The sequence below is a fragment of the Emys orbicularis genome, chromosome 15 (genome assembly GCF_028017835.1).
Source record: "Emys orbicularis isolate rEmyOrb1 chromosome 15, rEmyOrb1.hap1, whole genome shotgun sequence".
NCBI lineage: Eukaryota > Metazoa > Chordata > Testudines > Emydidae > Emys > Emys orbicularis.
The window spans coordinates 1,405,277-1,424,806 of record NC_088697.1 but is presented as its reverse complement, the minus strand read 5'-3'; the positions used below and the strand labels follow the sequence as shown (position 1 = coordinate 1,424,806).

Here is a 19,530-nt window from a genome sequence, read left to right as displayed (position 1 = left end):
GCCCCCTTGACCCCACGGGGCGACGGCCGATGGACCCTGGCTGGGATCTGGGCCTCTGCTTACCTCGGTGCCATTGTCAGGGGTTCGCTGCCGGTGCCTGTCTCCCGTCCGCCTGCCGCGGCGCTGCCTCGTGGCCGGTGAATGGGCCCTTTGTCCTGGCTACGAGCCCCGGGGCCGTCTCTCCGTGCGGCCGCCCTCCGGGGATGCGAGGCGGGGGGCAGCTCCGAGACTCCGACGGGGCTGGGCTGGGTGCTAGCCACCCTGCCCCTCTGGCACTTTGCAGGGACAGGGTCTGCTCCCAGCTCTGGCACTGACCGTGCCTCGGTTTACCCCCCGGGACGGTCTCTGACGGGGGGGTCTCACGCGCTGGGCTTCCCCCTCTCCCCCTTGCAGGGCTCTGCCGGCCGCGAGGATGCGGCCCGAGCGCGCCTCTCCGAGCCCCGTCGCCGCCCTCCTGCTCCGGGCCTGCCTGCTGCTCCCCCCCGCGGACGCCTACATCCACGCGGTGAGTGGCTGAGGGCTCAGCCTGGCCTGGCACTGGGCCCAGGGGGGAGGGGGGAGATTTTGGGGGCAGGGACCCAGGGAGCGGTCAGATGGGGTGGGGGGAACCGGAGCCTTCCTCGTGCCACCCTGATCCTTCTTCCCCCCCCCGCCCGCCCCGCACAGGTGACGGATCACAACTCCAGCATGGACTTCTCGGACCTGCCCGCCCTCTTCGGGGCCCTGCTGCCCAGGGAAGGACTTGTGGTGCGTAGCTGGCGCTTGGGCGGCAAGATCCAGGGGGCTGGTGGTTAGAGCAGGGGGGCTCCAGGACTCCTGGGTTCTCTCCCCGGCTCTGGGGGGCGAGTGGGGGCTGATGGGTTAGAGCAGGGGGGTGGGAGCCAGGACTCCTGGGTTCTCTCCCCGGCTCTGGGAGGGGAGTGGGGGCGGAGGGTTAGAGCAGGGGGGGCTGGGAGTCAGGACTCCTCGGTTCTCTCCCCGGCTCTGGGAGGGCAGTGGGGGCTGGTGGGTAGAGCAGGGGGAGCTGGGAGCCAGGACTCCTGGGTTCTCTCCCCGTCTCTGGGAGGGGAGTGGGGGCTGGTGGGTTAGAGCAGGGGGAGTTGGGAGCCAGGACTCCTGGGTTCTGTTCTTGGCTCATCCTGCCCGGCTGCAGGCCTGTGGGGTATTGACTCTGATGTCCTGCTTTGCTCCAGGGCTACCTGGTGGAGGCCAGGCCCAGCAACGCCTGTCAGCCCATCGAGGGCCCCCCTGACTCCAGCAACGCCACCCACTTCATCGCCCTCATCCGCAGATACGAGTGCAACTTCGACATCAAGGTGGGGGGGCCTAGGGGGCAGTGAGGGCTGGTGGGTTAGAGCGGGGGGGGGGGGGGGCTGGGAGCCAGGACTCCGGGGTTCCCTCCCCGGCTCTGGGAAGGGAGTGGGGGCTGGTGGGTTAGAGCAGGGGGGGCTGGGAGCCAGGATGCCTGGGTTCTCTCCCCAGCTCTGGGAGGGGAGTAGGGGCTAATGGGTTAGAGCAGGGGGGGGCTAGGAGCCCGGACTCCTGGGTTCTCTCCCTGGCTGTTGGAGGGTGCTGCCACCCCTGACCCGTTCCCTCCCTCCCCTCCCCCCCAGGTGTGGCACGCGCAGCAGGCCGGGTTCGACGCCGCCGTGGTCCATAACACGGACTCCGACAAACTGCTCAACATGGCCTGGAATGATGGTGAGTAGGGGAGGGGAGGGGCTTTCCCTTGGCTCCGCCCCCGAGTTCTGCCATGGGGCGGGGTTACTCTCCGGTCTCCCGCCCCCCCATTTGCAGGCTGGATTGTGGCAGCTCCTAGCAGCAGGGGGCAGGAGTGAGACCCCCCCATCTCCGCCCCCAATTGTCTCACCCTACTGCCAGGATCCCCCCCAGCCTGTGCTCCCCGTGCCACCCGCCTCCCCCAGGGAGAGCTCTGGGCAGAGGGAACCCAGTGTCCGAAGGGCGACCGTGCCCCGAGTGTGGGTCGGGGCGTCCCCTGTGGGGCTGGCTGAGCCCCTCTGCCGTCTCTCTGCCCCACAGAGAGGATCCGGGAGCAAATCGCCATCCCGTCAGTCTTCGTGGGGGAGACGGCCGCCGACTACCTGCGCTCCCTCTTCAGCTATGAGAAGGGGTAGGCACCTGCCCTCCGGCGCGGGGGCGCGGCCTGGCCCCCCCTCTTCCTCCTGTCCCCTCGCAGCCCCTGAGCCCGGAGGAACCCCAGCGCGGGCCTGGGCCCCCCCCCCCCCCCACTCGGGGCACATGTGTGTCACCCGCCTTGCTCTCCCTGGGTGCTCCGTCAGTAGGGAGGGGAGTGGGGTCGAGGGGTTAGAGCGGGGCTGGGGCTGGGAGCCAGGACTCCTGGGTTCTCTCCCCGGCTCTGGGAGAGAAGTGGGGGCTGGGGGGTCAGAGCAGGGGGTGGCTGGGAGCCAGGACTCCTGGGTTCTCTCCCCGGCTCTGGGAGAGAAGTGGGGGCTGGGGGGTCAGAACAGGGGGTGGCTGGGAGCCAGGACTCCTGGGTTCTCTCCCCGGCTCTGGGGGGCGAGTGGGGGCTGATGGGTTAGAGCAGGGGGGCTGGGAGCCAGGACTCCTGGGTTCTCTCCCCGGCTCTGGGAGGGGAGTGGGGGCTGGTGGGTTAGAGCAGGGGGGGCTGGGAGCCAGGACTCCTGGGTTCTCTCCCCGGCTCTGGGAGGGGAGTGGGGGCTGGTGGGTCAGAGCAGGGGGGCTGGGAGCCAGGACTCCTGGGTTCTCTCCCCGGCTCTGGGAGGGGAGTGGGGGCTGGTGGATTAGAGCAGGGGGGGGGCTGGGAGCCAGGACTCCTGGGTTCTCTCCCCGGCTCTGGGAGGGGAGTGGGGGCTGGTGGGTCAGAGCAGGGGGGCTGGGAGCCAGGACGCCTGGGTTCTGCTCTGGAGGCACAGTGGGGGCTAGCGGCCAGCGTCTCCGACCTGACTGACTCCACTGTCTCCGGTCCCTCAGCGCTCACGTTATCCTGATCCCCGAGTACATCTTCCCGCTGGGTTATTATCTCATCCCCTTCACCGGCGTGGTCGGTATCATCATCGCCGTGATGTGCACCATCCTGGTGAGTGACGCCCCACCCCACTGTGCGGGGCACAGGCTGGGAGCCAGGACTCCTGGGTTCTCTCCCCAGCTCTGGGAGGGGAGTGGGGGCTGGTGGGTTAGAGCAGGGGGGGCTGGGAGCCAGGACTCCTGGGTTCTCTCCCCAGCTCTGGGAGGGGAGGGGGGCTGAGGTGTCAGAGCAGGGGGGGCTGGGAGCCAGGACTCCTGGGTTCTCTCCCCGGCTCTGGGAGGGGAGTGGGGGCTGGTGGGTTAGAGCAGGGGGGGCTGGTAGCCAGGACTCCTGGGTTCTCTCCCGGCTCTGGGAGGGGAGCGGGGGCTGGTGGGTTAGAGCAGGGGGGGCTGGGAGCCAGGACTCCTGGGTTCTCTGCCCAGCTCTGGGAGGGGGGCTGGGGGGTCAGAGCATGGGGGGCTGGGAAGTCTTGGAGCCCCCCTGAAAGCCCCCCCGGTCTGTGCTGGCAGATCGTTCGCTGCGTGCAGCACCGGAAGAGGCTGCTGCGTAACCGGCTCTCCAGGGAGCAGCTGAAGAAAATCCCCGTCCACAAGTACAAGAAAGGTAACTGGCCACCAGGGGGCGCTGCCACCGGCCACAGGGACCCCCCGGCAGTCGCCCCTCTGGGAGTCAGGGCTGCCCCCGGGTGGCGCTAGGGGGCGCTGTGCTGCGGGGGGCGGGGAGCTCAGTGGAGGGCGCTCTCCCCCAGCGGGCGGGGCCCCCAGCATGATACTTCCAGATAAGCCGTGAGCTGATCCCCCAGAGGTGGCCACACGTGCAGTGTGGGGGGGCGGTTCTTGGGGGAGCAGGGGGGCTGACCCTGAGCCCTTTTTATCCTGGCACCTCCCCACCCCAGGGATGGCCTCTGGGGTAGCAGGGCGGGGCCCTTCCCAGCATGCAGTGGGCATGATGGAGGCAGAGCACTGCATGCTGGGAGGCCCTCCATCCTGCCCCTCACCCATCCAGACTGCAGCGCAGCCTCTCCCCAGCAGAGGGGCCCCTACCCCATGCCTGTCTCTGTCCTTCCGCAGCCCGCTTCGGATCGGGGGGGGCGGGCAGACCCCCCTCCCGCCTCAGACCCCATCCCCCCACACCATGGGGGGGGGGGGGGCGATCGAAGGAACAATCCGTCCAGCTCGGAGGCAGCCGGGAGGGATCTAAGGGTGCCCCTGGGGGGTGCAGGGGAAGGGAAGGGGGGGCTCTGGGTTTCTCCTCAGATGTGGGGTGCCTGTCTGAGTCCCAGCACGGGGCGCTGGAAAGTTCCAGGTTCAGCGGGTGGGGGGTGCGATCGGTTGCACCCCGACGCCTCCACCTGCCCCGTGTCACCAAACCCCAAGCGGAGGTGTCAGGCCGGGGAGCGAGCGGCTGTGACTCGGGGTGTGAGACTGGCTCTGAGCGCTTCCTCCCCTTGGCTCCCAGCCCCCTTTGCAGCCCCTGGGCTCACACATCTACTGTGTGTTTTGGGGGACCCCCGAGTCACCCCCTTTCCCCTCTGTCAGACCTGAGCTGGGGCTCCTTGCATGCAAACCGCAGGCTTACACGCTGGGAGCCAGGACGCCTGGGTTCTCTCCCCAGCGCTGGGAGGGAAGTGGGGGCTGGTGGGTAGAGCAGGGGGGGCCAGGAGCCAGGACTCCTGGGTTCTCTCCCCAGCGCTGGGAGGGGAGTGGGGGCTGGTGGGTTAGAGCAGGGGGGGCTGGGAGCCAGGATGCCTGGGTTCTCTCCCTGGCTCTGGGAGGGCAGTGGGGGCTGGTGGGTTAGAGCGGGGGGGATGGGAGCCAGGACTCCTGGGTTCTCACCCCGGCTCTGGGAGGGCAGTGGGGGCTGGTGGGTTAGAGCAGGGGGGGCTGGGAGCCAGGACACCTGGGTTCTCTCTCCCGCTGCGGTTCAGCCCTGTCCGAGCGCTGGAGGGGGGGCTGTGCTAACCGCAGTGACTCGAGGAGTTGTCACCTCACGCCTGTGAAATGTTTCGACAGGAGCCCCAGGCCGGCAGCCGGTGGGGAGGCTGACCGGCCTGTCGCAGGGGTGGGGGGTGGGGGCACTCTGGGGTCAGCCCGCCCACCCCCTCCCCCAGTCCCCATGGACGTGTCTGAGCTCCCCACGCAGTCTCTGGGGGCCCCCCCGGATCCAGTTGCTGCGGGGGCCTGTGCCGGGGGGAACGGGGCCAGGGGCTTCCTTGGCTGGTGCTTGTGGCTCTGGCTTCCTGCCAGCCCTTGCCCAGCCTCTGGGGGGGGGGGGGTCGCTCCTGCAGGGAACGGGGGGCGGGGGAGCAGCAGGGAGACACAAGGCTGCTGGAGCAGTGCATACTGGGAGCTGGGTCACGCAGCCCACACTTCCACCCCCTCCCTGACCCCTTCCCAGCAGTTTGCAGCTGCCCAGCCCCCTCCAGGCTCAGTGTGGGGTCTGGGGGGTCAGAGCAGGTGGAGCTGGGAGCCAGGACTCCTGGGTTTTCTCCCCGGCTCTGGGAGGGGAGTGGGGGCTGGTGGGTTAGAGCGGGGGGTCTGGGAGCCAGGACTCCTGGGTTTTCTCCCCGGCTCTGGGAGGGGAGTGGGGGCTGGTGGGTTAGAGCAGGGGGGGCTGGGAGCCAGGACTCCTGGGTTCTCTCCCCGGCTCTGGGAGGGGAGTGGGGGCTGGTGGGTTAGAGCAGGGGGGGCTGGGAGCCAGGACTCCTGGGTTTTCTCCCCGGCTCTGGGAGGGGAGTGGGGGCTGGTGGGTTAGAGCGGGGGGGGCTGGGAGCCAGGACTCCTGGGTCTATTTCTGCCATTTGAAGGGGGAAGGGATGCAAAAAATACCACCGTCCTCCCAGCCCCATCCCATCACCAGCCCCCACTTCCCTCCCAGAACTGGTGAGAGAACCCAGGAGTCCTGGCTCCCAGGTTCTATCCCTCAGTCTCCCCCTCCCCCTCGAGCTGCCAGTAGAACCCAGGCGTCCGGCTTCCCAGGGAGCTGTTGCAGCCGTTTCACCGCCTGGCGGGGCGCTGAGCGGGTGCTCTCGGGTTGAGTAAGCGCCGGGGAGGAAGCGGCAGGGGAGCGCTCGCATTTACCTTATAAGGGCTTGAGCCGGAGCGGCTGGGTTCACTTCGCAGCCCCCTCTGACCACTTCCCTCCCGGGCGGGCGCTGGGGGGGGGACGGAGCTTCCTGTTTTCGCTGACACGTTCGAGCCCTGCAGCTGAGCAGGCAAGAGCTAAACCTCGGGTCCCAGCCCTGGCCCTGTGTCATCAAACGCAGCCACCTCTGGGGTGGGGCAGCCAGTTCCCCAGGGACCCCTCGCCCGGTGCTGAGATGCAGCGACCTCTGGGGCGGGGCGGCTGGTTACCCGGGAACCCGGCGCTGAGATGCAGCCACCTCTGGGGCGGGGCGGCTGGTTACCCGGGGACCCCTCGCCCGGCGCTGAGATGCAGCCACTTCTGGGGCGGGGGCGGCTGGTTACCCAGGGACGCCTTGCCCGGTTCTGAGATGCGCCCACCTCTGGGGCGGGGATGTGGGTGGAAAGGAGAATTTTGACCTGACAGCTTCCTGTGAACCCATGACCCGAGGGAGACGTTGCCACGTGCATTTCATTGTTCTTCTTGCATCTGAAGAAGTGAGGTTCTTACCCACGAAAGCTTATGCTCCCAATACTTCTGTTAGTCTTAAAGGTGCCACAGGACCCTCTGTTGCTTTTTACAGATTCAGACTAACACGGCTACCCCTCTGATACTTCATTGTTCTTATGTCCCAACAGAATAAACACAGTTCTAGGCCTGTCTCTAGGACTCCTGGGTTCTCTCCCCGGCTCTGGGAGGGAAGTGGGGGCTGGGGGGTTAGAGCAGGGGGGGCTGGGAGCCAGGACTCCTGGGTTCTCTCCTTGGCTCTGGGAGGGCAGTGGGGGCTGGTGGGTTAGAGCGGGGGGGGGGCTGGGATGCAGGGCTGTTATCCTCTCACTGTATGAGCTTGCCCTGGTCCCGCCCCTTCTGTGTGCCTCAGTTTCCCCCATATGTCAGGGCTAACGCCCCCCTCTTGTGTCTCTTCCAGGGGACGAGTATGACGTCTGCGCCATCTGTCTGGATGAGTACGAGGAGGGCGACCGGCTGCGGATCCTGCCCTGTGCCCACGGTGAGGACTCCTGGGTTCTCTCCCCGGCCCTGGGAGGGGAGTGGGGGCTGGTGGGTTAGAGCAGGGGGGGCCCGGAGCTAGGACTCCTGGGTTCTCTCCCCGGCTCTGGGAGGGGAGTGGGGGCTGGTGGGTTAGAGCAGGGGGGGCTGGGAGCCAGGACTCCTGGGTTCTCTCCCCGGCCCTGGGAGGGGAGTGGGGGCTGGTGGGTTAGAGCGGGGGGGGCCCGGAGCTAGGACTCCTGGGTTCTCTCCCCGGCTTTGGGAGGGGAGTGGGGGCTGGTGGTTGCAGGGGTCAGGGAGCCGCCTGGATGCCTGGGTTCCACTCCCGGTGGCGGGGTGTAACTGCTCTCCCCCGCCCCCAGCCTATCACTGCCGGTGCGTGGACCCCTGGCTGACGCAGACCAAGAAGACCTGCCCGGTGTGTAAGCAGCGCGTGCTGCGGACGGCCGAGGACTCGGACTCAGAGGGCGAGGGGCACCCGCGGGGCGAGGAGGAGGAGGAGGAGGAGCAGCGCCATTCGGAGCGGACCCCGCTGCTGGGCCCCTCCTCCGCCGCCGGCACCCCCTCCTTCGGCAGCATGGCCGAGGCGCGGGGCCCGCCCTCTGGCGAGGAAGGCTCCGAGGAGGAGCAGGAGGGGTCCCTGGGTGCTCACAAGGGGCATCCCCCTGAGGGCCGGGGGGGCAGCATCCTTGTCTGAGACCCCGGATGGGGCAGCTGCTTGGACTCCCCGGGGGGCCTCAACCCCTGAGCTTTCTTGGTATTTTAAACCGTGCACAAAACAGGGGCCCCCGGTGGGGATCCGGGCTTGGACCCCCTTCCTGTGGAGTGGGGTGACCCCCAGCTCCCTTCGGGCCTGCAGCCCCTGCCCCAGGGGATTGATTATGTGCCAAGGCTCCAGGGCTGGGGGACTTGGGGTGTCACGGCTTTGCAGGGTGGGGTGGCCTTTTGCACAGCTCAGGGTGTGAGGGGCATGGAGGGGGGGACCAATTCTCTCCCCAGTCCCAGAGGGTAGTAGGGGCTAGTGGGTTAGAGCAGGGGTGGGGCTGGGAGCCAGGACTCCTGGGTTCTCTCCCCGGCTCTGGGAGGGGAGTGCGGGGCTGGTGGGTTAGAGCAGGGGGGGCTGGGAGCCAGGACTGCTGGGTTCTCTCCCCGGCTCTGGGAGGGGAGTGGGGGCTGGTGGTTAGAGCAGGCGCAGTGGGGGTGGGAGCCAGGACTCCTGGGTTCCCAGCAGGGCGGGGGAGCCCAGCACTGAAGCAAACCGGCCACCCTTCCCCCTCCGGGGCTCAGCCTTGAGCCGGCTCCGCAGCTGGTGCCTTCTGGCCGGCTGCGTGTAAACACCGCGGCCGGGCGACATTCCTGCCTGGGCCCCGCTCCTGGACTCCCCCCGGGAGCGCCCGCCCCACTTCGCACCCGCTGTTGGGATTTGGGACAGGGGGCTTCGGCCAGCCGCTGCCCCCTCGCCCCATTTCATGGCCCCGCAGCGGGACGCGGGGCAGGCCCACGCTGTCTAGGGCAAAGGTGGGGTAGAGACCGCGCTGCCCCCTCAGCTGCTGAGAGCTGCTCCCCTGTGGCTGGCCTCCCCCGGGCCAGGCTGGTGAAATTTAAGGGCTCTAAATCCCATTTTCACCTGAATCGCCCCCCAGCAGGCTCGGCCGGGCTAGCGCTTTGACCGCCCCATGGGGTCCCCCAGCCCCACTGGCTCAGCTGAAGAATGACATGAAGCTGGGGGCCTGTCACTCTCTGGGCTGGGCCAGAGAAATGGGGCTGACTTGCCCACGTGTAGCCCAGGCTAGGAGCATGTGGCTGCGACCTGGGAGCAGTGGGGAGACGTGGCTACCACAGCTGGGGGGGGCTTTACCCCTAACCCCGTAGGGTATAGCCCATCCGTCGGACTCAGCCCGAGGCCCGTGACTGTCCTGCCGAAGCCCCCCCCAGGCAGGGTGGCCCCAAAGCCAGACCCATCCTTGCCCCCCAGTGGCTACCCCCCCGGTTTGGAGGCTAGCAGGGGCCAGGGGCTGCTTTCTTTTAGGGACATGGGCCCCACTTCTGCAGGGCTCCCCGTCTCCTCCCCACAAACACACCCCTTTAACCTGAGAGCCGTTCCAGCTGTTCCTCCTTAGCCCTGGGGGCTGGCCCGACCCCAGCTCCTGCCTTTGATTTGCAGGCGTGGCTTAAAAACTGGGGGTGCAGCATGGTCCCCCCCCACACATTCTGCAGAGTCCTGGACCAAAATGGGGGGTGCCACTGCCCCCCTCCTGTCTGTGCTTTTAGCCCCCCAGATCACTAACGCCTTGTCGGTCTGTCCCTGCCCCAGTGGGGCGTGGGGCCTGTTCCCTTCACACTACGACCCATAACCCCTGGTGGGGTTTTACTGGAGGTCGTGCCTAGGCTGCTTTTTTGAACCAGTTGTGGGTGGGGCTGCCGGGGGTCACGCCAGGCACCCTGGCCCTGCACCCAGGTGTCAGCAGCACCCAGGGCCCGCCTGGCAGGTCAGGGCTCGGCTTTGAATAAAAGATACTGGCCCTGTATTGACTGGTGACTCTTTGGGGTTGTGTGCACTGGGCAGGGGGATAGGCTAGGGACATGCTGGGCTGTGCACACCCCCAGTACACTGTACATAACCCCCTGTCCCCCGGTGGATCCCCAGTCCAGAGGGGCTGCGACTTGGGGGGCACCATTTGGGATGAGGGGGAAGGACTCACTGGGGCCCAGGGCAGGCGCACTCCTGCATGGCTCGCTTACCAGCAGTGGGCACGGGCAGGCACACGCTCCTGTGTGGCTCGCTCACCGGCAGCGGGCGCGGGCTGGCGCACGCTCCTGCGTGGCTCGCTCACCGGCAGCGGGCGCGGGCAGGCCCACGCTCCTGCGTGGCTCGCTCACCGGCAGCGGGCGCGGGCAGGCACACGCTCCTGCGTGGCTCGCTCACCGGCAGCGGGCGCGGGCAGGCACACGCTCCTGCGTGGCTCGCTCACCGGCAGCGGGCGCGGGCAGGCACACGCTCCTGCGTGGCTCGCTCACCGGCAGCGGGCGCGGGCTGGCGCACGCTCCTGTGTGGCTCGCTCACCGGCAGCGGGTGCAGGGCTGGCGCACGCTCCTGTGTGGCTCGCTCACCAGCAGCGGGCGCGGGCAGGCACACGCTCCGGTGTGGCTCGCTCACCGGCAGCGGGTGCAGGGGTGGCGCGGGGGGGGGGGGCGGTTAAGAAGGGTTTGTTGGCAGCATCAAGGTTCTTCCCAGGAAGGTCGGGAGCTGCTCAGCTGTGGGTTGCCCCCCATGCCAGACACAGCACACACCCCCACCCCCACCCGCAGCTTTGCAGACCACCCCTCCCCCCACCTCAAGCACCTTAGACAGCTGGGAGGTGGGAAACCAGCCTCTCCCTGCACAAGGACCAGAAATAGAACCCAGGTGTCCTGACCCCCCAGCCCAGTGCCTGACCGACCCAGAGCCAGCCTCCATCTCCCTGCTGGTGGAACACATGGCTGCAGGGATGGGCAGGAAGCCAGTCCTGGGTGCCCCATTGCACTGGGGCCAGACCCCACCTCCCAACAGACAGGAGTAGAGGTGGGATTCCCCCCCCCCCCCCCAGGCAGGATCCCTGGGGCCGGAGCTCTGGCAGATCCCTGGCCAGCTGTTCATGCCCCTCCCTGCACCATGACTCAGACGCTGCTGTGTACTAAGAGGGTGCGCGACTGTGTGTGCATCTCTCCTGCCAGCCTGGAGTGTGTGCGCGCGGGGGGGGGGGGGGGGGAGAGAGAGAATCCAAGGGCAGGAACCTCCCAGGCTGCACCCTCCCCCAGCTGGGGAGAGAACCCAGGAGTCCTGGCTCCCAGCCCCCCTGCTCTAACCCACCAGCCCCCACTCCCCTCCCCCAGCTGGGGAGAGAACCCAGGAGTCCTGGCTCCCAGCCCCCCTGCTCTAACCCACCAGCCCCAGAACCCAGGCGTCCTGAGCACCCCCTGAGCAGACACTAGACACAGATACGCCTTGAGAATTATTCAAATTTCCTTTTTATTTCTTTTGTTCCAATATAGTTTTTTTTCTTCCCCCTTCCCCCCCCCCCCCCAAAAAAAAACCTACAACTTTTTTTTTGTTTTTTTGTTTTTAAAACAACCAGAAAAAATTTGGCAGCAACGAAGAGGATTTTTGTGATAGAAAAAGTGGCGGAGAGCCGGGGTGGGCCAGAGTGGAGATCCGAAAGCGAGGAATGGGGGGCTGATCCAGGCCCCGGGGCAGGGCGAACCCCTGCAGGGGGGAGGGGGCCTGGGTGGTCCCAGCCAGCGTGGGCATCAGTAGTACCGCAGTGGAGTGCCAGGCCGGCGTCAATACTGCGAGCGTCTCAAGTGATTGGCCATCTCGAAGCATTTCTTGTTCACGCAGCCCCCGTGAATGCCCTCTTTGCCCATGACCAGAACTATCGCTGCAGGGGGGAGAGAGAGAAAAGAGGGTTGAGGGGCCCCCCAGGCTACCCGCTGCCCCCTCCCCACCACGGGCCGGGGATGGAGGAAGACGCTGGTCTCATAGCAAAGGCCGCATGGGCCCCTGGGATCTGATCCACTCAGGTAACCCCTACCCCAACACCTACAGGGAACCCAGGAGTCCTGGCTCCCACCTCTAACCCCCATTAGACCCCCACTTCCCTCCCAGAGCTGGGGAGAGAACCCAGGAGTCCGGGCTCCCAGCCCCCCCTGCTCTAACCCACCAGCCCCCACTCCCCTCCCAGAGCTGGGGACAGAACCCAGGAGTCCTGGCTTCCATTCCCAGACAGCAGACCCCAATCCCCGATTCCCAGCGTGCCCCCCCACCCCCCAAGGGGAAGGGAGAGAACCCAGGAGTCCTGCTGCCCCCCCATCCCCACCCTTGCAGCTGTTCATGAAGCCTGGCCAGTTATCCAGGGATGCGGGGCTGAAGCAGCTAGATCCGGGGCCAGCTGCTGTGGGCCCCGGCGCGGGGAAAGGGGTCAGGCCTCGGGCTGCGCAGGCAGCAGCTGCTGGGAGGGAACGCAGCCCTGCTGGCTTTGGGGTGGGGGGGGGGAAGCGAGGGCCGGACAGGCAGCCCCAGCTGCAGGAGATGGGGAGGCTGGCTGAACCCCACTCCCCTCCCAGCGCCGGGGAGAGAACCCAGGAGTCCTGGCTCCTAGCCCCCCCTGCTCTAACCACCAGACCCCACTCCCCTCCCAGAGCCGGGGAGAGAACCCAGGAGTCCTGGCTCCCAGCCCCCCCTGCTCTAACCCCCCAGCCCCCACTCCCCTCCCAGAGCCGGGGAGAGAACCCAGGAATCCTGGCTCCCATTCCCAGGCAGCAGACCCCAGTCCCCGATTCCCAGTGCCCCCCCCGCCAGGGCAAGGGTGAGGACCCAGGCGTCCGGCACTCACTCTTGTTGGTCATGCAGACTGCAATGTTGTAGGTGGGGGTCCCGCCCGTGCTCTTGGTCCGCAGGTCCATGGTGAACTCCCCTTCCACGTGCAGACTGTCCCGAATCACCGAGCACTTCTGGCCCCCGAGCGTCAGCCCGTTGACGAACATGCTGCTACGGTCCTTGGCCACCAGCGCGTTCACCTCCGCCGGCTGGGGAGGGGGAGAGGTCAGGGGTCACACTGGACAGGCTAGGGGAGCCCTGCCCCCCACAAGCCCCACACCTCTTCTGGCACCAGGGAGAGAACCCAGGAGTCCTGGCTCCCAGCTCCCCCTGCTCTAACCCCCAAGCCCCCACTCCCCTCCCGGCACCGGGGAGAGAACCCAGGAGTCCTGGCTCCCAGCCCCCCTGCTCTAACCACCAAGCCCCCACTCCCCTCCCGGCACCGGGGAGAGAACCCAGGAGTCCGGGCTCCCAGCTCCCCCTGCTCTAACCCCCAAGCCCTCACTCCCCTCCCGGCACCGGGGAGAGAACCCAGGAGCCCCCAAGCAGCTGCTTTCCATGGGATGGGGGTGCAGCAGCTGGGCCCAGAACAGCTGTCCGATCTAACAAGCCCCCCTTCTATTCTCCACCAGGAGACATCTGCCCCCCCCACTCCCCCATCTGGGTCCAATCCAGCCATGCGGGGGGGGGGTGGGGGGGGAAAGAAATCAGCCCCACTGGGGGCAGAGTCTGGATTCACACTGGTCATTAATGGGCATTAAGGGCCCTGGATTCATGCCCCCAAATCTCCATCCCCCGCTGCAGCCTTGGGGGGGTGGCGGGGGAGGGGGGCAGGGGGAAGAACCAGATCCTCCTCCCACCCTCAGTCAAGCCCATCTCCTCCCCCCTGCCCTGCAGTAGGGGGGGCGGCAACCCCCCCATTCAACCAGGCCACATTTCTCCCCCCCCCCTAGATTTTCATAGTGCCCCCAGCAGTCTGGCCAGAGGCAGCTGGAAGGGGGGGGGGTGTTCCCCTCCTCCCCCAGTTTGTTGGGGGGGGGGAGAGGAGAGAATTGAACCCCCAATTTCACCCTCTTCCTCTAGGGGGCAGGTGGGCTGGGTCACCACCCCCCAAACTTCCCCTTCTTAAGAACTTCCTGTCTCAGACAGACACCCCCACAACCCCTCCCACCTGCAGTGTCAGCCCCCCCCAGATATCTAGGTTTCTTTCCCCTCCCCCCCCCCAATGAAGATCCTTATTTTCAGGGGGATGGGACAGGACAAGGACTTCCGCATTCTTGATTGATTTCCTCTATCGGCCTCCCAGCCCCTCCCCCCGCCTTACCAAACTTCCCTCCCGTCTGCACGCCGCCCCCCTCCCCCCTCAGTTTCCATAGGAAACCGACAGCCCTGTAATGGGGGTGTTGAGGTCTGAAACCTCTTCCTCCCCCCACCTCTGTCCCTAAGCCCGGGGGAGAGAGAGAGACACCCCCCCCAGGGGACACAATGGGGCAGGACCAGGAGGAGTTTCGGGAGGGGGACAGGGGATTGCTGAGCCCAAGAATAAGGGGGGGCTCATTGGATGTCCCCATCACCCCCGAGAATAGATATGGGGGGCAGCCCCACCTTGCAAACTGCGGGAAGGTCCAGAGCATAACCCACACCCCTCCCAGAGCCGGGGAGAGAACCCAGGAGTCCGGGAAGAGACAGGATATTAAGGGGGGGGGGGTTTCCCCCATGGATGTTACGGGCTTTGGCAAACCCCAGCCCTACTTTTATCAGCCCCCGCCCGGATACAAGACCGGCACCGCGCCCCACTGCACCTAGGCCCGGCCATGTGCCAGAATCCACCTGGATGAGCGCCTCTCCCTCCCGTACCGGTATAAAGTTCTGCAGACACTAGAGAAAAGGGGGGGTGCAGAGGGGTCCCAATACATGAGCAGCAGGTCCCTGGCCCAACCTAGGGGGCAGAGACTGGGGGTCCTGGGGGCAATGGGGAGGGAACGGAGGAAGGGGGGAAGCATCCGTCCCCCGTATTCTCCAACCTGGTGCTTTTCACCCCCTGCCAATCAGGGAGGCAGCCTCACACCCCGAATCAATTGCACAATTGCAGGAAGTGGGTTGGGGGGGGCACACCAATGAGCTGGGGGAGGAACTGCTTTGTACTAGCTCTGTGCTGACCCATAACCAAGTCACTTGGGGGGGGGGAGGACGGGGGGACACCCCCCAGGATCGGAGCCACTCAAGGGACCTGAATATCACATGTGGAGATCCAGCACCCGACTCCATCCCCTTTAGATAGGGACCTAGATGCTCTCCCAGGCAGGAGGCTGTGAATTCTGGGTGGGTTTCCAAACAGAAAGGGGGGGGGGGGGTCCGTTTTAGACACCAGTCCAGCCACCCCACTGAACAAGGCCGGTTTGAAGAGGGAAAATATTTTTCACACCCAACAAAACAAAACAAGTTTCTGCGAAGAGTGAGAAAGTCAGGCCCTGAAACGGACTTCGGTTTTTCAACAGAACTGGGTAAGCCAAAGATTTAGACCAGCCCCCTCCCCCCCCCCCCCCCCAGGCGAGAGAGGCGAGGCTGAACTAAAGAATGATTGTTGCAAAGCAAAGGGGGGGGGGGGGAAGAGAACAGGAAAAAGGAAAAGAAAAAGAAAAGATCTGGAAAGATTAGGAGGGAGACAGATTGAGGCCCGCAGCGGCAGGCAGAGGCAGAGACGTGGCAGTAAAAGGATAGATTAAATACAGACAGACGGCTTCCCGCCCCCACCCGTTTTATTAATCGAGGGGGGGTGGGAAGCCGGCTTTGCTTTCGAGAAGTTAGCAAAAGTTTCTTCTCCGCTCGCTGGTTGTTTTTTTTTGCATACACAGCAAATGCTGAATTTGCCTCCTAAGTCCCAGAGCCCAGACTGGCAGCCCCCCCATTTCTGGTTTTTCAGAGGGGGGGTCTCTATTGGGAGGGATGCCACACAAAGTTAGCCATTTTAAACTCGGTTACAGGGATGGAGAGGGCCAGCTGCAGCCATCTCTGGGGTGGGGCAACTCCCCTCACAGGGATCCCCAGCACTGAGATGCAGCCGCCTCTGGGGTTACGCGAACCGCCGCACAGAACCAGGGACTCCAATTCGTCCCCACAGTGCAGTAAAAAACTCAAGCGAAAAACTTTCACGCCCCCGAGCTGCTGGCAGATTCACGGTGATGGGAAACCAGCTCTGGACCTTCACGGGGGGGGGGGGGGGGGGGGGGAATATTAAAAAGCCTCCAAGATCCCGGAATTTGGAGCCTGGCTCCAGTTCGCCTTGCAGAGCCAGGGGCAGGTTTAGGCCGCACCCACCCCAGACCTACTCTCCCTCCCGCCTGGCCTTGAGTCATTTCCTCCTGGGAGCTGCCCGGGCCTTGTCGGCAGCAGCAGGGTGGGGCCTGGCCCGAAGGTGCCAGCCGGGCCCGACCCGCGCCCCGGGTGCGTGGGAAGCAGGGAGACATCCCCGCTGCCCCCCAGGAGCGGGGGGCAGCCCCCTGTTCGGAAGGGCAGCGGAGCAGAGGGAGGAACGGGGGGGGGTCACCCCCCCTCGCTGTCTGATGCTTTGCAAGAGGAAGTGGTTTTTTTGGTGTGCAAGCAGAGATCCCTGCCAGGGTGTTGGGGGAGGGGGCTGGCAGTACGGAAAAGGGGGGGGGGGTTGCTACAGAGCAGGAAGTAGTCGCCTGGGGCTGGGTTCTTTCCCCCCTCCCCACCTCCACTTTGCAAACTTTTGGTGTCTTCCAAGACAAGTCTCCCCCACCCTTCATGTGCTCCCATCACATGTCCCCGCCCGCCCGCCCCGTTCCTCTTCTTCGCCATGGGCAATCTAACCCCCCTTTGCCCCAAGCACCCCATTTCCGCCTCCCACGTGCTCCCCTTTATGCTCAGACACCCCCTAGGCCTCCTCAGAGCCCTCCTTGGGTGCTGCACCCCATAAGGGCCTCTGTTCACCCCCAGATCCCCTTCTCTCCAATGCACCCCTCACCTACTTACACCCCATAATCCCCTTCCAATGCACCCCCAGGGGTCCCCCCCTTTCTGAAAGGAGCCTCCCAAGGTGTCCCGGCTTTTTGCAATCCACTGTCCCCTCCATCCCAACCCCGCGTTTTTCAATGCACCCCCACCCCTCCTCCCTACCCCCCCTTTTGCAGTACAGCCAACCATGCACCCCACCCCCTTTTTGCAAGAACCCCAGCCCCTCCCATACACTCTTCACCCCCCCCCTTTTGCAATGCAGGCCCCATTACCCTTCCCCGCCCCCCTTCCAATGCAGCCCCCCCATGGCACTTCCGGCCGCCCTCTCTGCCAATCCAGCCCCCCTCTGTGCAATGCAATGCACTGAACTGCACACACTTCCCGCCGCCCCTCACCGTGATGTTGCCCAGGGTCTTGCCCGGGGCGGCGGCCCAGACGGACGGGGTGTCCTTGTAGCCCACGATGGCCGCGTCCTGGCAGGTGCCGTCCGCCATGAGGTTGTCGATGTAGGAGCTCCAGCCGCTCATGGCTGCTGCAGTTGCTGGGGAGGAGGCGGGAGCAAGGGGCGCGCGCGGCCCGGGGCTGGAGAATCCCGGGAAAAAAAAAAAAAAAGGGGGCGCGAGACGCCGGACGCAACCGAATCAACCTCGCCCTGGAACGCGGAGGCCGGCGGCGGGGCGTGCGGGGGGCGGCGCGTGCAGCTGGGCGCGCGGGGCGGGGGGAGGAGGAGGAGGAAGGCTCGCGCCGCTGCTGCTGCTCCTGCCCGGGGCGGGGATGCACCGAGCTCGCGCCGCTTCTGCACCACGCGTGGGGCTGCGGGGAGGCCTGGGGGTCGGCGGAGCAGACAGGCCCTGGAGCCGCGGCGCGGGGTGCAAAATCCGAGACGCGTGGGGGGCGCCCCGGGCCGGGTGCGCGGCTTTTACATAGGCCCACAGCCCCCCCCAACCCCGCCTGCTCCCGGGGGCGGGGCTAAGCGAGCCCCGGGATCCATCCGCGCCCCCCCCCGCGCCCAGCCGGGACTATTTCGCCTTCTCCCGTGCACCCCGCTTTGTAATACACCCCCCATGCATCGCTCCAGTGGTTCCCTTTTCACACTGCACCCCCTTCCCCCCATGCATCGCCCCACTGGTTCCCTTCCCCCCATGCACTCCCCCAGAGGTCCCCTTTTCACACTGCACCCCCTTCCCCCCATGCATCGCCCCAGTGGTTCCCTCCCCCCCCATGCATCCCCCCCAGAGGTCCCCTTTTCACACTGCACCCCCTTCCCCCCATGCACCCCCGTTTCCCCCCCATGCATCGCCCCAGTGGTTCCCTTCCCCCCATGCACCCCCCAGAGGTCCCCTTTTCACACTGCACCCCCCTTCCCCCCATGCATCGCCCCAGTGGTTCCCTTCCCCCCATGCACCCCCTTCCCCCCATGCATCGCCCCAGTGGTTCCCTTCCCCCCATGCACCCCCCAGAGGTCCCCTTTTCACACTGTACCCCCCCTTCCCCCAGGAGCCTTCCCTTTTGAATGCACCCCCCCACACTGCCCCAGTGGTTCCCTTTTCACCCTGCACCGAGGCACCCTGCTATCCCCCAAGCACCCCTTAAGGGGTCCCCTCTTTAAAGCATCCCCCTTTCCCTCATATACTCCCCAATGGTTCCCTTTGTAATTCACCCCCCATTTCCCCTCTTGCCTCCCCTAGGGGGGTCCCCTTTTCACCCTGCCCCTTCCCCCTTTTCCATCTCCTCTTTGCACCCCCTTTCCCCCCATGCACCCCCAATGGGGTCCACCGTCTTTAATGCACCCCGTTTCCCCTCATGCTCCGCCAGGGGTCCCCTTTTCACCCTGCACCTTTCCCCCCTCATGCGCACCCCTAGGGTCCCCTGTTTGCACCCCCTTTCTTCTCATGCACCCACTAAGGGTCCCTGTTCAAAACTGTGGCCCCCCAAGGGGTCCCCTTTTTGAATGCACCTCCCTTTCCTCCTATGCCCCCCCAAGAGTCCCTCCATCTCATTCAACCCCTCCCCTCGTCCTACCCCCCCCATCCCCACAGCAATCGGGGCGCTCCCCTCAGCGCATATGGTTCTGACCCCCCCCAAGATGGGGCTCCCCGAGGCATGCAGGGAAACTCACCTGTGTCCCCCTCCCACATGCACACATCCTACATGTCAACACGCGTGTGCACAAGAACACACACAAGCTGCATGCCCAGAGCCCGAGGAACCCTGGTAGAGCTCACGTGTTTGGGGGCACAGGCAAAGCACAGCCATGCATGGACACGTATGAACACGCACACGCCATTACACAGAGTCTCCCCCCCTCCCCTCCCACCCCACACGCATGGACAAGAACACGGGCCTACGCGGCAGCGTGCAAATGCTTGGCGTGTGCTGTACCCGGGTGCCAACCGTGCCAAAGCACACATGCATGTTGACACATGTTGAATACACACGTGTGGACATACATGTGAAACTACCCCCCCACCGCTGACATGCTAACACATGTGTGACTCCGCCCCTCCCCCCCATGTCCAATCACACACACCAGGCCACACAGCTCCCAAAACAGGCGGGGAAACCCCCGCCAGAGACGCGGGCTCCCATTGGCCCGTCCCGGCGCCTGCGTCAGAGGCCGGGCGGGACTATTTCGCGGAGGGATACAGTCTGCAAAACTTTTCGCTCCTTCTTCTTCGGCCAACTTTTTCCTGGGGGGAGGGGCGGAGAGTCTCACTTCCTGTCGGGGGGGAAGGGGATGGGTCGGCCCAATCAGGGCGAGCCAGGCCCCTTGCAATGGGGCCAGGGCCCTATGCGACCCCAACACCCCACAGCCCCATGCTGTCCCCCCTCCACCCCGGCCCAGCGCTGCCGAGATGCAGCCACCTCTGGGGCGGGGCAGCTGGTTACCCAGGGACCCCTCGCCCGGCGCTGAGACGCAGCCAGCTCTGGGGGGGGCAGCTGGTTACCCAGAGACCCCTCGCCCGGCACTGAGATGCGCCCACCTCTGGGGCGGGGCGGCCGGTTACCCAGGGACCCCTCGCCCGGCACTGAGATG

General features: G+C 65.9%; 2 protein-coding genes across 2 annotated transcripts; one reads left to right on the top strand and one right to left on the bottom strand.

The window, feature by feature from the left end:
• Window positions 1–444: 444 nt before the first annotated feature.
• RNF167 (ring finger protein 167) lies at window positions 445–7,856 on the top strand. Its single transcript, XM_065417353.1, has 9 exons — window positions 445–505; window positions 667–747; window positions 1,194–1,316; window positions 1,614–1,701; window positions 2,041–2,131; window positions 2,974–3,079; window positions 3,538–3,631; window positions 7,080–7,160; window positions 7,522–7,856. The coding sequence occupies exons 2-9, from the start codon at window positions 688–690 to the stop codon at window positions 7,854–7,856; spliced, it is 978 nt and encodes a 325-aa protein (XP_065273425.1). The 5' UTR covers window positions 445–505; window positions 667–687.
• Window positions 7,857–11,144: 3,288 nt separating this feature from the next.
• PFN1 (profilin 1) lies at window positions 11,145–17,197 on the bottom strand. Its single transcript, XM_065416956.1, has 3 exons — window positions 16,889–17,197; window positions 12,532–12,724; window positions 11,145–11,577 (listed from the first exon to the last, which is right to left on the bottom strand). The coding sequence occupies exons 1-3, from the start codon at window positions 17,018–17,020 to the stop codon at window positions 11,480–11,482; spliced, it is 423 nt and encodes a 140-aa protein (XP_065273028.1). The 5' UTR covers window positions 17,021–17,197; the 3' UTR covers window positions 11,145–11,479.
• Between the last annotated feature and the right edge of the window lie 2,333 nt (window positions 17,198–19,530).

Excerpts from the sequence above, each read along its gene's own strand:
- RNF167 (XM_065417353.1), top strand. The coding sequence starts at position 688 with ATGGACTTCTCGGACCTGCCCGCCCTCTTCGGGGCCCTGCTGCCCAGG. Across the intron at positions 748-1,193 it reads TGCCCAGGGAAGGACTTGTG|GGCTACCTGGTGGAGGCCAG; the intron begins GTGCGTAGCTGG and ends GCTTTGCTCCAG. Across the intron at positions 3,080-3,537 it reads CCGTGATGTGCACCATCCTG|ATCGTTCGCTGCGTGCAGCA; the intron begins GTGAGTGACGCC and ends CTGTGCTGGCAG.
- PFN1 (XM_065416956.1), bottom strand. The coding sequence starts at position 17,020 with ATGAGCGGCTGGAGCTCCTACATCGACAACCTCATGGCGGACGGCACC. Across the intron at positions 12,725-16,888 it reads AGACCCTGGGCAACATCACG|CCGGCGGAGGTGAACGCGCT; the intron begins GTGAGGGGCGGC and ends CCCCCTCCCCAG. Across the intron at positions 11,578-12,531 it reads AGTCTGCATGACCAACAAGA|CGATAGTTCTGGTCATGGGC; the intron begins GTGAGTGCCGGA and ends TCCCCCCTGCAG.